General features: G+C 37.0%; 1 protein-coding gene across 3 annotated transcripts in view; it reads right to left on the reverse strand.

The window, feature by feature from the left end:
- VPS45 (vacuolar protein sorting 45 homolog) overlaps nucleotides 1–17,755 on the reverse strand; it is a 66,621-nt gene that overhangs the window by 31,726 nt on the left and 17,140 nt on the right. For 2 of the 3 annotated variants that reach the window (XM_025287938.3, XM_025287939.3), the window contains exons 11-13: nucleotides 9,177–9,335; nucleotides 8,686–8,793; nucleotides 7,517–7,638 (exon numbers count right to left, since the gene is read on the reverse strand). In XM_025287938.3, coding sequence (XP_025143723.2) covers nucleotides 7,517–7,638; nucleotides 8,686–8,793; nucleotides 9,177–9,335 — 389 coding nt within the window. Of the gene's footprint in view, nucleotides 1–2,028; nucleotides 2,426–7,516; nucleotides 7,639–8,685; nucleotides 8,794–9,176; nucleotides 9,336–17,755 lie in introns of those variants that run through there. The other variant, XM_044944427.2, reaches the window with a different exon arrangement.

The raw sequence follows: 17,755 nt of genomic DNA on the forward strand, positions 1-17,755 counted from the left end.
TAGTATATTTTTCTGCAAAGTATGATGATCTCTCAATTATTCGGAGACTGACTATTCAGGCAAAATACAGGTCCTTGTCTTTTCTTACATCTGATATGTGTTGTTTCAACTCTTACTAATATTTCTACAGAAGTATTTCTCTTAGAAATACTAATATTTCTAAGATTTCTACGAATATCTAAAACTCAAGTTCCGCTCTTGTCAGGATCTTTAGGGGTTTATTTCATGAGAAAGGGATCAAATAAACTACAATTGGTTGTAACTTTAAAAACTGGTATGAGTCCCTGTAACTTTTACCATAGTAAAAGTGAATAATGAATAATCACTAAATTTCTAAGGATGTATGTTTTTAATTCTTCCCAATATATTGGTTCTAGAGGTACCAGTGATTCTGAGATAATAATGGCTTCTCAAGTCAGTCTCAACTGGTTTAATATTCATTAAAGGATGAGTTCTGTGGGGAAAAAAATCGAATGTTGTAAGAATGTGCCATCAAGAAGACAAGAAGACATTCTACCAATATTTGGTCTATGTAGGGTCTAACAATAGGTCTAGCTATCTAGGGCTAGCCTACATATTTAGAAAACAAGAAGAGAAAAAAATACAGGCAGTTACAGTATTCAGAAATAATAAAATCCTCAAAACTGAAATGATTTTTTGCCAGAAAATGAGTATTTTTTACAGTAACATTCCATAAGCAGTGCTCTTTACATTAAGGGATGAATACAGCCTGAGACCCATCTTGCAGCTTATTTTCAATAAATACTCATGAATCACGCAGATTGCATCATTAAGAATAAGGGAAGCAGGTTTCTCTCTTACAGGGTACATACGACTGATGAGAGGAACTAGACAGTAACACTTGTTTTGAAGTCCTGGTCTGATACGTGTGTGTGCATGCTTAGTCATGTCCAACTTTGTGACACTGTGCACTGTAGCCCACCAGCCTCCTCTGTTCATGGGATTTTCCAGGCAAGATATTGGAGTGGGTTCTATTTCCTCCTCCAGGGGATCTTTTCACCCCAGGGATCGAACCTGAGTCTCCTGTGTCACCTGCACTGGCAGACAGATTCTTTACCATATGAGCCACCCGGAAAGTCCCTTGGTCTGATAAGTCAATTTAAAAAGCAGCTGAGCAGAGTAACAAGGCTCATCCTGGACATGATGTTGCTTTTCCATAGCTGCCCTCTGCCGATCACCTGCTTCTAGAGTACATATCTTTCTTATGGAAAAGAAAGGCAAGAACTGGGAAGGAGTAAATTCAAGTGGGTTTCTAACACAGCCAGAGAATTTATCAGACTATATTTTAATCTGATAATTTCAGGGTGCCAGAGTATTTTTGTATTGCTGGAGAGGGAAGAAAATGTCACTGGTGGTTACTGTGAGTTTAGGTTGTATCAATGTAAGGACAAACTTACATAGGGATAGGCTCATAGAGCTTGACTCAGTTGTGCACCTAACAGAGATGATTATGTCATATTTGGTTATGAAAACATTAATAAATGTATTTTCCTGCGCTTCCTACTACTTAGGCTGGCTTAAGGAGGAATATCAGTGGAAAAAAATAAAAAAATAAAAAATCTCTGACATTTTTCCATTTAATTCCTTTCTCTGGTGAATTTTAAAAGTAGATGTTCTGATGAGGCCAACAGTAAAACATTTTTATATAATGGGTAAAGGTAAGTGGAATACACAAGTTCAATTCTTTGTACACATCTTCCTGTGCTCTGTAATTCACCATAGCAACTGAAAGCATTAATTAATGCAGATAGTAAACATTAGAAAACATTAGTCTGTTCATGCTGTATATAGATATACAGGGACACCTTGAGAACCCAACCAATTTATATCCTATTCCCAAGTGGTTCAGTGGTAAAGAATCTGCCTCCCAAGCAGGAGATGTGGGTTTGATGCCTGGGTTGGGAAGTTCCCGTGGAGAAACAACCCGCTCCAGTATTCTTGCCTGGGAAATCCCAGGACAGAGGAGCCTGGCAGGCTACAGTCCACGGGGATGCAAAAGAGTCGGACTAAATGACAACAAATTTTATTAGAAGATAAAAACATTTTCACATACAGTATTTCTGGAAATGATTACTTTAATCATTAATCATTAAGCAGAAAAACTTAAAACTTTTAAGAGGCAGTATTTTACCTATTTTGTGAGCTGTTATGGCTAAAATTCACAATTTTGAATTAGTACTTACAGATGGTTAAAGATCATACGAGCATGGATTGGAGGAGAAAAGACCAATGAGAAAGGGCTGCTGCTTCCATAGAAACAAAAGCAAGATTCTACTCAGTTGGTACAAATGTGAACGAGTAATTCCTTTTTGAATTCTACTAAATTTGGAATGCATGACCAGATAGCTTCATTTTCTCATCACATGTTTCAGTTGCTTGTTTTTATCAGGGATAAAAAGCAATTCTGGAGCAAGAAAAAAAATTTAGCCTCAGTGAGATCTGTGAAAGTACCATCTGCGGAGAAAGATCAAACCTAACTTGTGGATATCGCTACACTGCCAAGCAGGTTAACCACTAACTTAGCTAAGGGCTAAAACATTTCTACAATTGTTCCTGGTTTTGCAAAGTTGTGTTCTTGCCAGATCTCCTTTGATATCTTCTACTATTACAGTAACAACAAAATCAAGAAGCTCTATCATGATGAGACTTAAGGTAACCATAAAGATGACTATAATCAATGACTCTTTTATATGTAATGATCTAAGGTGAAGACAGTGACTAGAGCTTAGGGTGGGGCTAAGTGAATACAAAATCAAAATACTGTACAGGCAAATTGCAAACACTGAAATTTTCTGGTAATATCAATCAAATTTATTCTTTAGTTTAAATTTCCCAACTGTAAGTCTTGTCATGTCAACCACTACAGGTGGCTACATAAGAAATCTGACAAATCTACCGAACATCTATATGTAAAGCACTGTGTTAAATATTGTGAAAAACCCACATACTAATAAAACATAGTTCTTACTTCAAGATTAAGTACTTAATACCTAGTGGGAAATATAGATGTGTATACAACTACTGTCTTTTTTTTTTTTTACAACTACTGTCTTAATAGCCAGAGGTAAGCATTATTAAAAATTTCTTATTTATTCTCTCAGATATATTTACTGTATACATAACCATACATGTGTTTGTATATATATATATGTGAGTGAGTGAGTGAAAGTCACTCAGTCGTGTCTGACTCTTTGCAACTCCCCAGGCCAGAATACTGGAGTGGGTAGCCTTTCCGTTCTCCAGGGGATCTTCCCAACCCAGGGATCGAACCCAGGTCTCCCATATTGCAGGCAGATTTTTTACCAGCTGAGCCACAAGGGAAGCCCGCATAGATATATAAATATATGTACAGTCAAGCACAGACTTATTTATATACACCTATGTACACAATCACATTTATGCTAATATACAGTTTTACACAAAAGGGGTATTATAGCATCTTGATTTTCTATCTAATATATCTTAGAAAGTTTTTGGTATCACGCCATGAAGAGTTATGCCATTTCTTAAAAAGAATGCACAGTAATGTACTATAATCTAGGTAGCCAGTTCTCCATTGAAAAATATTTATCTTGTTTCTGGGTGGTTTTTTTTTTTTCTCACCATTACAAATGATGTTTTGGTAAATATCCTCGTGTACATGTCTTTGTGTACTTGTGCGAGTATATCTATATGGCAAATTTTTATAAGTATATTGTTTAGCAGGTCTTTTCAAGTCCTCTGCAGCCTTCCTTCTGTTAAAAACAGGGCCAGGAGGCGGTAGAGGTATCTACCAATTTTCTGCCTTCTTCACAATTTTCATTGTCTCAGAAACTCATGACATAGTTGCACTGTTTTCTCCTGACCTCCTTTCCTGGTCACTCTCTTATTCCCTGAAGACTTTAACTCTGGTTTACTGTCCTCCTTTTCATTCCTGCTTCTTTCAAGATTTTCAGTGACTTTAACATCATCTCACATCCCAGTCTCCTCACCCATACTGATTTGTTCTTCCATCCCTCACAGCCACCAACACCCATGATTATAACATCAACTTTTTCATTACAAGTATCTGCAATACAAAAGGGCTTCCTTGGTGGCTCAGCTGGTAAAGAATCAGCCTGCAATGTGGGAGACCTGGGTTCGATCCCTGGGTTGGGAAGATCTCCTTGAGAAGGGAACGGCTACCCACTCCATCTTGAATTCAAGACTTCTTTCTCTAATAACCAGTCCTTCAACTTTCAACTCACTTATGCTAATATCTCTACTAAGAAATAATTCCTTGACCTCATCAATACCTCCAATTCATTCAACAATACTTTTTTCACTATCCAATACCTTCCTTTTTTTTCACTTCCCCAAATCCTGGCTGAACCCAGCTATCAGCCTTCTCTTCATTTACTCTAGTGCAGCTAAAACCTGCTAGAGAAAAACCACACAACTCGGCTCATGGGCTGTATTTTAAACTAACAACACAAAACTCCAATGGGCACTCAACCCTGCTTAGAAGTTTTACTTACATTTCCCTAGTAAATTTGATTCCAAACCTAAAAATAACAATTTTACAATGTTTTTTCTTTTTATCCTGTACCTCACCTAATAGCTCGATGTCATATTTTACTGAAAAAATAGAAGTAATCAGACAAGGTGGTTTCCATGTTCTCACCATCAAAGCTACTACAGTGAAAGAAGCACCTCTGCTCCCATCAAAATATCTTCTGCTTGTGTTCTAGCTCCCTCAGACTTCACTTCTGCAACTCTTCCCCTTTCTCTTCTGCATTACCTATTTCTCTTTCTTTAGGATAATTCTCATCAGATTATAAGTATGCTCTAGAATTTCTCTTTCCCCCAAGCCCACAGTCTCTTCTGACTATGATCCCATTTTCTGACCCCCTTCATGTAAAACTTGTTAAAAAGTGTTACATACATATATCTGTCATCTCTCTCTTATTTCTTGTAACCCTCTCTAATTTGGCTTCCAAACTCACTGAAACTGGGGAATAAAGTCATCAAAGACCTTCATATTGCCAAGTCTGATGGATTTTTCACTGTCCTCAACTTTTTATGTCTCAGAAGACTAGTCTTTAGGTAACCACTCACTCCTTGATCTTTATGACATCAAGCTTTTCTGATTTTCCTCTCTGTCTCTTCTTCAGTCTCTATTGCTGACTCCATATCCTCTATTCAGTGCTTAGTCCTGGACTCTTTCTTTCCCCCTTCTATGCTCTCTCCCTGAGTGATCTAATCACTTTTAAAGGTGACAAAGCTTTAAGTCACCAAAATCTTGACGACTTCCAATTTAGCATTGAACATTTCCAATTATCTAACAGACATCTGTAATTTAACAATAAAACTCTTGATTTCCTTCTAAAACCTGAGAATTATTCTTGACTTCTCTCTTACCCTTGTCCCATTACTCTACTCCCATTAAGTTAAGTCTATTGATTCTACCTTCGCTCCCAGGCTCTTTATCCAAAGCATCCTCATTTCTTACCTGGACTACTGCAGCCACCTCCTAAATAGTCTTTCTGCTTCTAATTTTACCTTCAATAATCCATGCTCCCCAAAAGCTGATCTTTTAATACATGGTTCAGTTTATGTCACTTGAATGTTTAAAGCTCTTTAGTGGCTTTCTATGCCACTTAAAAACAAAAAACAAAAAAAATCTTTACCAGGGCCTATGAGACCCCATATGATCAGCCCTACTTCTCAACTTATTTCCTCCTTATTTGCTATGCTCCAACTGCACTGGATTTTTTTCTGTTCCATGAACTTGCCAAGTTTTCTTTCTTCAAGGACTTTGTTCTGGTGTATCCTCTGCTTATGATGCTTTTCTTCCTCATCATTATGTGATTGGTTCTTTCTTGTAATTCAAAACTCATCTTCAATATCACTTCTTTAGAGAGGTTCTCTCCATCTGAAGTAGCCCTCCCCACCTTGACAAAGTACTCTGTAGCTTATTATCCTATTTATTTCCTGAATAGCACTTATCTCATCCAAATTATATTTTTTATTTGTTTACTACTTTACTGTCTGTCTCCTTCATGTAAGTTAAGGCAGGTACTTTGCCTTTCCTGTCACTTCCACTTCCCCAGCATCTTAAGCAGTTCTTTACATATAGAAAGCATTCAAATATTTGTTATAAAAAAGGATGAAACAATTGAATTATTAATACATATTTAGGTAATAGTGACAAATGCTTTAACAGATGCTGACAACTGATAAACTGTGCATTTTGCTGGAAGAGCATCATTTTGAAATTTATTTGGAAACGAATTCCCCAAATTAGAAAGGTTTGCTGTCATGAACTAATCATCTACTCTTCTGGTGATCTATTATGTCCCTTTAGCCAATTTCTTGTTCAATAATTCTTATATGAAATTCATAAGAAAATCAATATTTTTACTTTTATCATGTTAATTATAAGGCTATTTAATAGAATTATTCTGTTTTTCAAAAAGCCTCTCAGGTGAATAGCTTTGGGCTGGCTTTCCTTTTTACCACTTTGCTGACATTTCTAAATTTTGATTCCAAATGAGTATACTGTCTGAATTTAACCCCACATGTTCTGCTTCTCAACCCTGGATTTTTAAAAAGAATTTTTTTCTGTTCTGTTACCAGACTACAGAGTTTTTTTAAGAAAAAAAGTGAAAAAATACATTTTTATCATACAAGAGTTATTTATGTACCTCAAAACATTTTTCTCCTTTTGGAAATTTATTACATTCATAAAACATTATTCTTCCAAGGCCTTAGATTATGATTAGCTGAAATAATAGAAGAATTATACTAACAGTAACAATTCGCAAATCAATCTAATAGGATTCAGCTACATATATTAGGCTCTTTATAATATGTGGTCCCAATAAAAAATACATAAATTTTTTTTGTATTGAATTTATAACTAGGTAGAATTTATGTATATTTAAAATTTCAGGTTGGCTTATGTAAGTTTATTCTGGACAAGCTTTGTTTTTATTAAAACTTAACAAACCACCGGATTAAAATGACAATTGCTTCCTTCAGTTAATACCTAAAAAGAAAACCATCCTTTCCTCCAGTGTGACAAAAGGCCTTTGTTAATTAGGTCTCAGTGTGTATATTGGCCACATTTGGCAAAGTCCAGTCCTCGCCAAAAATAGTAACAACCTGCTCTGGATGGCAATCAAGCAGCAAATCTATTTTCAGCTTTAATGTTTGAAACTCCAAATGCTAGATGCCATGGAACTGAACCTTAAATGGCATAAGTGAACTAGTCTGCTACTTAAGGACAGGACACAAGTATTTGGAGTGCTCCAAAACATTTGTTTCTGTATTCCAAAAGAAATAATACTCAGGCTTGATAGAGGAATTTAAATCTAACTTTGACACATGTAAAACCAGAAGAACCTGAGAACTGAAACAACTGGGAAAGGAAGAGTAGAATGACAGAATCTTAGTTGTAGTCTCTTATAGTACCCTAAATTTCCTATTTTCTTAGTATTTCTGATTTTTATCATTAATATCTTTGTTCTCTTACCTGTCTCTGAGTGTGCTGGGGCCTAGATAAGGATACAGGTTTTCTTTAAGCTTTCCTTTGATGAGATGGTCCAGGGTCTCATGTAAGAAAGGTTGATGCTGAGTATATACATTTTCTACTCCCTAAGACAGGGGGAAATGGTTCTTATGTCATTTTTTTTGAAACGTGCAATGTAACTGTTAATGATACTCATATCAGAAAAGGACATGCAATAGCGATTTCAAGGGGTAAGAGTCAACCAGGAATTTTAGGAGAATTTTAGTTATTATTTTTATCAATAGAAATGTTCCAATCTTATGAAAATACTCTGTAATTTAAGGCTAGCTATTATAAAAGAATTTTTAAAATGCAACTGCTTAAATTCCTTATCATCTCTTCACTGATTCATTTTTTTGAGAAAATATTATATGATAGGTAAACAAAAAGAAAAGGACTATGTAGCAAAAGAGACTAGAAACACTCAGGAAAATGAAAAAATTTCGGGAAACATAAAGGCTAGCAGATTACAACTAACTTTTGACCATATTAAGAAAATAGGTAGTTTTAAAAGATTTATAATTGGTTGCTTCATCTTTAATTTCTGTCACAGGAAAAACTACCTGACAAACCTTAAATTATAAACAAATGGAGTAAAATAGTTATGACTAACAGAACTGGCTGCCTTTTTATTCTTGGGTATTTCCTGGAAGTATCTTACTATTCCCTTATTAGCTGTTTGGGCCAATGCTGATGCTGTTCCAATACAGAAAGTATTTAAAAAAAAAAAAAGTATTTAAAGAAAAAGCTTTCAAGAGACCGTTTGCTTTAATTTCATTTAACTACATGCACGCATGCTATGTCGCTTCAGTCGTGTCCGACTCTTTGCGACCCCATGGACTGTAACCTGCCAGGCTCCTCTGCCATGGAATTCTCCAGCTAACAGTACTGGAGTGGATTGCCATGCCCTCCTCCACAGGATCTTCCCAACCTAGGGATCAAACCCGTATCTCCTGTGTCTCCTGCATTGGCAGGCGGGTTCCTTACCACTAGCGCCACCTGGGAAGTCTCTCACTTAACTGACATAGTACTAAATCAGCGGCAATCCTGAAGTTACTTGGAAGATCACATTCATTCACTCTCAGGGTCAGGGGCTTCAACTGTTTCTTATTTAGGAAAGCACAGCAATATACCTTTAATCCTTTGAGGAACTGCTTGGTAATAGCCACAGCATCTTTGGGGCTGAAGAGGTCACTTCCTCTGACCCGTTTACCACCATATTCAATTACTGCAGACACAAGCTTTGTTTTAAAAAAAAAAGAAAAAAGAGAGAGAGAAACAACTTCTTACTGCTTGGGGAACAGGAAGAAAATAACTTTATTACGGAAATGAAGACATGAGAGGACAGAATTAGGATCGAACCCAGCCTCCTGCATTGCAGGTGGATTCTTTACCAGCTGAGCCACAAGGGAAGCCCAAGAAGTGGGTAGCCTGTCCCTTCTTCAGTGGATCTTTCTGACCCAGGAATCGAACCAGGGTCGCCTGCATTGCAGGTGGATTCTTTACCAACCCAGCTACCAGGGAAGCCCATAAAAACAGTATGACTCATCATCTGTCAGAACTAAAAGGCTGTAACAATAGAGTTGGTTCCTGTTTGGCGGGATTCATATATAAATCTGGTTACCTTTCGATACTTCTCAGAAACACCTTTATTCCTAAGGTCCATCATTAATCCTGGCAGGCTATTGCTGCTGTGTCGCTCGTAATGTAGCGCATAAAGCATCACCAGGCGGGCAGCATCAAACTCTGTCACTCTGGGGTTCTGTAGGAGCCTCTTTACGTTCTGAAAAAACAGAGAACTGTTATTTATCCTCCCTTCACTTGGGTGATGTATAATATCTTAGTTCTAAGAATTACTGAATGGTAGTGATACATCTGACTAAGATATCATGACTAAGATCACTGGGCTTCCCAGGTGGCTCAGTGGGTAAAGAATCTGCCTGCAAAGCAGGAGACACAGGAGATACAGGTTCGATCCCTGGGTTGGGAAGATCCCCTGGAGAAGGGCAGGGCATTCTAGTATTCTTGCCTGGAGAATCCCATGGACAGAGGAGCCTGTCGGGCTACAGTCCATAGGGTTGCAAAGAGTTGGACATGGCTGAAGTGACTGAGCACACAAGATCACTACTAAGGCAATGTACAGGTCATAGGTTTAGCAACTGTTTCAACTACAGAAAATTAGATGCCTTTTGCCTAAGATAAGAATTAAATAAGGACATAAATTCTCATTGTAACTGCTTAAGACAAATATGAATTTAACCATGGTTATTTCCTCTTTTCTTTCCTTTGACTGAGATAGTTCAGGGTCTTATGTGGGAGAGATTACAATTTCCTTGCCAAAATAAGGAATACATATTATTCCCACCACTAGTTCTACTGCTTCAGTCAATATAGCACACAAGAGAACTTACTAGTTGACTTGTAAAACTCTACTGCCTTCTTTCAGTGTTAGTGACTGACCAGTGAAACGAAGACACATTGGTAGAATTTTACATAGGAGAACGGGCTTAATCTCCAAGAAGCATCATATGTAACAATATGTCTCAACATGGTTCACAGAGATATGAATATGTGACAGCATGTAATCTGTAAATGAACACTTATGATCTTAAGAGGGCAGGTACTGACAGCAAAGGAAAGCAGACAAAATTATGTTTAGGTTTTATCAATTCTCCCATAAGGAGACTTCCCTACAGTATAGATTTATATTTATTATGCAGTAGAACACATTAATTAGAGCCAACAAATACTTTTGATCACTCTCTTAAGCACAAGGTACTATGTCAGGCACTGGAGGTGATACAGAGATAAGTTAGAGACACTTTCTGTCCTCAGTGAGTTCACAGACAATGAGGATAAAACAGTATAGCTCATTCTTCTATAAAATACATTTCTTAATGTGCTTTAGCTCTATGAGATGGTAAACATGGGAATAACACAGAAGGCATATTGGTTTGTATGTAATTTTTCAGCAAGTTAATATTTAGAAAAGATCAGGGACAAGTTTCCTCTTTAAAGAACATGCTTCACCAATATGTTAAGGAAAAAGATGAAAATTCAACGGAAAGTAGTGTTTTTTAAAGAAGTAACTGGCTTTGCAGCTTTAAGAACTGCTGCACTTTCCACAATGTTAAGCTACACGGGGAAGGGGAAAACGAGAATGAAAAGAATGCAAAGATGTTTATCTGTGTCAAAAAGAAAAACAAAACAACCCAAAACTGACTGATATCTTCATATTGTACTTTTAATTTTGATGACACAAGTCTCTATGAGAAGCAGATATTTTTGAGGCCTTATTTGCTGAAGAAAAAGACATGAGCCACAAGAGTAAAACCACAAAGGATGGTCTGAGTGCATTTCTAGGTGCAAGCGTTAGTTGCTGTCATGTCCAACTCTTTGCGACCCCACGGACTGTAGCCCACCAGGCTCCTCTGTCCATGGAGTTCTCCAGGCAAGAAAAACTGGAGTGGGTTCTCATTTCCTTCTCCAGGTCCAAATGCCAGTGGAAATTTAACTGTGCTAGCATTTTAATTAGGATTATTATTTTATTAAGGCTCTGATTACAAAGTTATATAGATTTTTCTTTCTTTTTTTAGTTATATAAATTTTAAGTGATCTGCTTATAACCCTATTTTCCCATAACCCTTGTTTATTTTTAGTCCATGATTTTGCAGAATGTGAAGTTTTTTCAGGAACACATATGTGGTATTATAACAGAAACATATGTATGAAAAAACCAAAAACTGAAAATCAGTGCAATGGGGGAAAGGGAACACAAAGTAAAGAGACGTTCGTCTAGTTACTGAGGAATCATAAAAAACTTCGTTTCTACAAAAGGCCTTAAAAACTAAGCTTTGGAATTAGTTTGAGAGGCTGAAAGAGATAGTATTAATAGGGATATGGAAATCAGAGAAAGAAATGAGTTGAAAGACTAGTAAGAGTCTTTGGAGGGCACCGGATTCCGAGGACATAACCATTAACATCTGTATAGTACTCTGCAACTTACAAGATGTTTTTAAATACATTATCTTTTTAGTACTTCACGACAACAATGTCTAATGTCTAACAACTCGACTATTCACCCTAAAAAGAGGGACGATGATGAAATGCAGAGCCTCCTAGGTAGCTTTCAAGTAGAAAGTTCTCTCAGTAGGATTTCTACTGTTGCTTTTCTGGGTGAACATTTCACTACCATCATCCTTACAGGATCAAAAAGGAAGAAATTTCTCTTCTACAGATTTAAACCCTGCTATCACAAAACTTTCCTTACTTCTTTTCCCTTTTGTGGTAACTTTTTCAGACAGCAGTGACTAAATATAGGCTGTTTAGAATAGCCTGTTCACATATTTCACTAATTTCTATTATAATATGGAGAAATTTCAGGATACAAATTCCTTATCAAGTAAAAATACACCATTTCAGAAGTATCTCAGTCACTTGGCATAAAACATCCATCTGAGATCTCTGTTGTTGCTTTTCTTATAAGCGCAATGTTTCACTTTCTGCCCTTGTAGTCTCTTTTTACCTTAAATCTACTCAATTTCTGACTGATCTGTCTTTGTTATTTAGTCGCTAAGTCATGTCCAACTCTTGTAACCCCCTATGGACTGCAGCCCTCCAAGGTCCTCTGTCCATGGGATTTACCAGGAAAGAATACTGGAGTGGGTTGCCATTTCCTTCTCCTGGGGATCTTCCCAAGCCAAGGATGGAACCCGTGCCTCCTGAATTCGCAGGCACCAGGGAAGCCCGACCTGTCTTTGTACATCTAAGCAAACCTGAGATACTCAAGTAACTATAAACCCACAAAAACCAGAATGGTGACAAAGACTATTTGCAGCAATTAGTTTATACCCTTCCTATTTGCTCCCTTTCTAATTACCTTTCCTTCAATCTTGACTCCTGGCTCTGTTTCTCATTAATAAATCCACTTGTATTCCTTGAAATGTGGTACTGGTTTTTAGAGTCTGTGGCTTGACTCTTAGCTTTTCCTCGATGAGCAGCCTTGTGATCTGATAGCCCAGATCTGGTCCAAGACTACTCTGCTTTCTCTTGAGCCCTGAGGACCCAACCCATGGCTCAGGTCAGTGTTCCAGTTAAACTCACCTAGTTCCTCATGAAAAGACACATGTAGGTACAAGCTGAATTCTTTCTTCTTTCTCAGTTATATAAGTCCTTGAAGAAGCAGGGCCTTTTTGTCTGCCTGGATGCCACGTTATCCTTTGACTTAATTTTGAACTATTTTCCCTCATGGCTACTTGACTCAACTTGACTGATAGTGACATACATTATACAGAGATTCCAGGGTTTTAACCAAGGAAGAGGAGAAAAAGAATCTGAGAGCCTTTAATTACATAGGAGGTATGTGCTTCATGGAGGTATTTATATGTTAAAAATATGGCTGAATTATATAATGACTTTTTGGTATCTTTTTTCTTATTAAATTTCCCATAACCTTGAGATAATCAAAAGAGAAAAGTATACTGTTACATAATAACAACAGCTGACTAAAGAGTGAAATGGAAAACTACTGTCCACTGAGGAAGATGGGATTCAAAAATGTTCCACTGGATTCTAACATTACTATAGGCCCAATGAAGGAATAGGAATAGAAACGCAAAAACACTATCTGTGAAGGTCAAGTTTCAAAATGGAGCTAACATTCATTCAAAAAGACATTAACTAAAAAACAATTCTGATATTTAGAGATTCTTCTGTTATCTTGGGCTGACTACTTTTCTGTTTTCTTCTACCAAAACTATGCTAAAGCAGCACAAGAAAAAAACATTTGTATTGACATACCTATATTTTATGGAGAAGGAAATGGGAAACTGACTCCAGTATTCTTGCCTGAGAAATCCCATGGACAGAGGAGCCTGGTGGGCTGCAGTCCATGGGGTCGCAAAAGACTTGGACATGACTTAGTGACTAAAAGATGACAATGACAACCTATATTTTAAACTAATGTACAGTACAGTTGAAGTCTGCAACTAAAGATAATTCTCTCTCTCTCTCTTTTTTTTTTTTTGGCTTTAATTTAACCTAAAGAACAAGCTCTGTACCCTGTTATCAACTATCACAGTACTGTAGTAAAACACTCAATGAATAGCATTATAAGCCAACAGATTAGAATAGCAAGATGAAAGTGGCAGAAGTCTTCAGCATGCTGATATGATTTTAAAAATGAGTCTAATCTAACAGTCTGAGAGAACAGTTATGGAGAGCTTATCTAGAAAAAAATGACACAAAATAGGCGAGATCTAGTTCCAGTTCCACTAACTGGAAAATACATCAGGTTTCTTTTACTTAATGACTAGTCAAATTTAGCTTTCTTGTAGGGCTTCTGCTGGTCAACACTGTTTCTGAAACATTAGTTAAATGATGGTTTAGAGAGACAGGATCATTTTTAATCTTAGTTGGTCAAAGTAAAATTGTCACCTCAATTTTTTGTGTCCCAAACAATTTTCTTACAATTCTAATGAGAAGCAAAAAAGCTTTTCTAAAATCAGAGAGAGTTCCAAGATCATGAGTGAATTAAAAAACATGTCCTGGATGCCATAAAAAAGAGAATGCACCATAAAATAATAATACTGAAAACACTGATAGTTAACATTCATTGAATGTTATAAGCACCAGGTATATTAAGTGTTTTATATGTACTAGCTCACTGGATCCTCACAAAAATCTTTGAGCTAAGTACTGATATTTCCCCCCATTTTACAGACAAAAAGACTAAGACTGGAGTGGCTAAGAATCATTTTTAAACCCAAGACATCAAAGATCCAGGCCCTTACAGTCGCTATTCTATTCTACACTGCTTCAAATAGAACTCTTTACCTTCATTTCTCTGACAAATATTTATTGTCCTATGTGTTATTAATGGCATGATTTGAGATCTTTTACCCAAGGTCAAAGAAATAGAGGAAAACAACAGAATGGGAAAGACTAGAGATCTCTTAAAGAAAATTAGAGATACCAAGGGAACATTTCATGCATAGATGGGCTTGATAAAAGACAGAAATGGTATGGACCTAACAGAAGCAGAAGATATTAAGAAGAGGTGGCAAGAACACACAGAAGAACTGTACAAAAAAGATCTTCACGACCCAGATAATCACGATGGTGTGATCACTCACCTAGAGCCAGACATCCTGGAATGTGAAGTCAAGTGGGCCTTAGAAAGCACCACTACGAACAAAGCTAGTGGAGGTAGAATTCCAGTTGAGCTGTTTCAAATCCTAAATGATGATGCTGTGAAAGTGCTGCACTCAATATGCCAGCAAATTTGAAAACCTCAGCAGTGGCCACAGGACTGGAAAAGGTCAGTTTTCATTCCAATCCCAAAGAAAGGCAATGCCAAAGAATGCTCAAACTACTGCACAATTGCACTCATCTCACACGCTAGTAAAGTAATGCTCAAAATTCTCCAAGCCAGGCTTCAGCAATATGTGAACCGTGAACTTCCAGATGTTCAAGCTGGTTTTAGAAAAGGCAGAGGAACCAGAGATCAAATTGCCAACATCCACTGGATCATGGAAAAAGCAAGAGAGTTCCAGAAAAACATCTATTTCTGCTTTATTGACTATGCCAAAGCCTTTGACTGTATGGATCACAATAAACTGTGGAAAATTCTGAAAGAGATGGGAATACCAGACCACCTGACCTGCCTCTTGAGAAACCTATATGCAGGTCAAGAAGCAACAGTTAGAACTGGACATGGAACAACAGACTGGTTCCAAATAGGAAAAGGAGTACGTCAAGGCTGTACATTGTCACCCTGTTTATTTAACTTATATGCAGAATACATCATGAGAAACGCTGGGCTGGAAGAAGCACAAGCTGGAATCAAGATTGCCGGGAAAAATATCAATAACCTCAGATATGCAGATGACACCACCCTTATGGCAGAAAGTGAAGAGGAATTAAAAGCCTCTTGATGAAAGTGAAAGAGGAGAGTGGAAAAGTTGGGTTAAAGCTCAACATTCAGAAAACGAAGATCATGGCATCTGGTCCCATCACTTCATGGGAAATAGATGGGGAAACAGTGGAAACAGTGTCAGACTTTATTTTTCTGGGCTCCAAAATCACTGCAGATGGTGACTGCAGCCATGAAATTAAAAGACACTTACTCCTTGGAAGGAAAGTTATGACCAACCTAGACAGCATATTAAAAAGCAGAGACATTACTTTGCCAACAAAGGTCCATCTAGTTAAGGCTATGGTTTTTCCAGTGGTCATGCATGGATGTGAGAGTTGGACTGTGAAGAAGGCTGAGTGCCAAAGAATTGATGCTTTTGAATTGTGGTGTTGGAGAAGACTCTTGAGAGTCCCTTGGACTGCAAGGAGATCCAACCAGTCCATTCTGAAGGAGATCAGTCCTGGGTGTTCATTGGAAGGACTGATGCTGAAGCTGAAACTCCAATACTTTGGCCACCTCATGCAAAGAGTTGACTCATTGGAAAAGACCCCAATGCTGGGAGGGATTGGGGGCAGGAGGAGAAGGGGACGACAGAGGATGAGATGGCTGGATGACATCACCGACTTGATGGACATGAGTTTGGGTAAACTCTGGGAGTTGGTGACGGATAGGGAGGCCTGGCATGCTGCGATTCATGAGGTCACAAAGAGTCAGACACGACTGAGCGACTAAACTGAACTGAACTGAACCCAAGGTCAGGAAAGAAGAATATAGACTAGATTCTTCTTTCAAATGAAAAGTTGTGATATGTCAACACAACCATGCAGAGTGGGGAGGGCAATTATTTATTTTCTGAAGATTTTTCCTTTATGGTATGAAAAAAATCTTCCTTACTAAACAGTCTTTTCCAAGGCTATGCATATGTTTCAATGACAGTACACTGCAGTTTGGTTCTAGTGAAATTCTTCTGAATCAAACTGGATAACTCGTTAGAAGTGGCAGCAATTTTTAGGTTAATTTTTAGCAATATATGAGCTTTTCTTCCCTCACCATCATACGGTCATTATTCAATAAAGCAAACCTCGTCTCTACTCAAAAATCAATTCATTGCTTCATGACGTTATTATCATCTAAGGTCAAGCCAAGGAATGCTGTATCCCATCTAGGGGTCAAGCCGCTGGCATCTACTCATTATTAAACAAAAGTTCTCTTTATTGACTATTTACATCATGTTGCCAAAGAAATCCTTTATGGTGGTGGAGTCGAAATCAACTGCTCACTGTAAAACCCTAATACCATGGGCAAGAAAATCTTCAAAAGATAATTTTTTTAAATATAGGGATTTCTTGGCAGTCCAATGGTTGAGACTCTAGGCTCTCAATGCAAAGGGCACGGGTTTGATCCCTGGTTGGGGAACCCTGCATGCTGTACTGGCAAAGTGGATCACAAATGGAATTCATATTTTAAAGTGTCAATTTTTCTTTTAAAATGAACAAAAAATAAGATTTCAAGCAAAGGAATTATAGTAGCCATTTCTAAATGCTTTCCATATGGTGAGATACAAATAAAGATACTAAAATTGGCTAGTGATTAAGTTTGGTTCTATTGTTTTAAAGGGAAAGCTAAAATGATAAAGAAACATAAGGAAATTTAAATTTAGTTACAGGACACAATTCTGTTTTTATTTCATAAGAGAACAAAATTCATTTTATTGAGAAAAATAAAAAGTTTTCCATAGGAATATTTCAATTAGGCCCACAGACCAACTCTAAATTGTTATTAGCAGTGTTGTTTAAAGAAAGTTAGTGAAGTTAAATAGATTATGAAGTATCTTTACAAAGGAATACTATTTAGTGATTTGATAGAATGAGTGTTTAGGTTCTAGTCTGGAACAGTCTCTGAGACACAAAGTAAGTGAAAAAGCAAAATGCAGAACTATGTGTACGATATGGTATCATCTGAATTTTAAAAAAGAGAGAGAAGGAAATACACACACTCACACAGGCTTGCACATGCACAGAATAACAGTAAGGATGCAAGTGAAACTACTAACAGATTCAGTTTGTACTATTTATCTCTTTCATCGAATACTTATATTATCTATTTAAGAATTAAAACTTACGATAAACCATAATGGAAAAGAATATAAAAAAGTATATATATATAAAACCAAAATCACTTTCCTATACAGCAGAAATTAACACAACAATGTAAATCAACTATATTTCAACAAATATTGATTAAAAACTAATTAGAATTTAATACAACTAAAAATAATAGTCACCCTA

This window comes from Bubalus bubalis, chromosome 6, assembly GCF_019923935.1.
Source record: "Bubalus bubalis isolate 160015118507 breed Murrah chromosome 6, NDDB_SH_1, whole genome shotgun sequence".
Taxonomy (NCBI): Eukaryota; Metazoa; Chordata; class Mammalia; order Artiodactyla; family Bovidae; genus Bubalus; species Bubalus bubalis.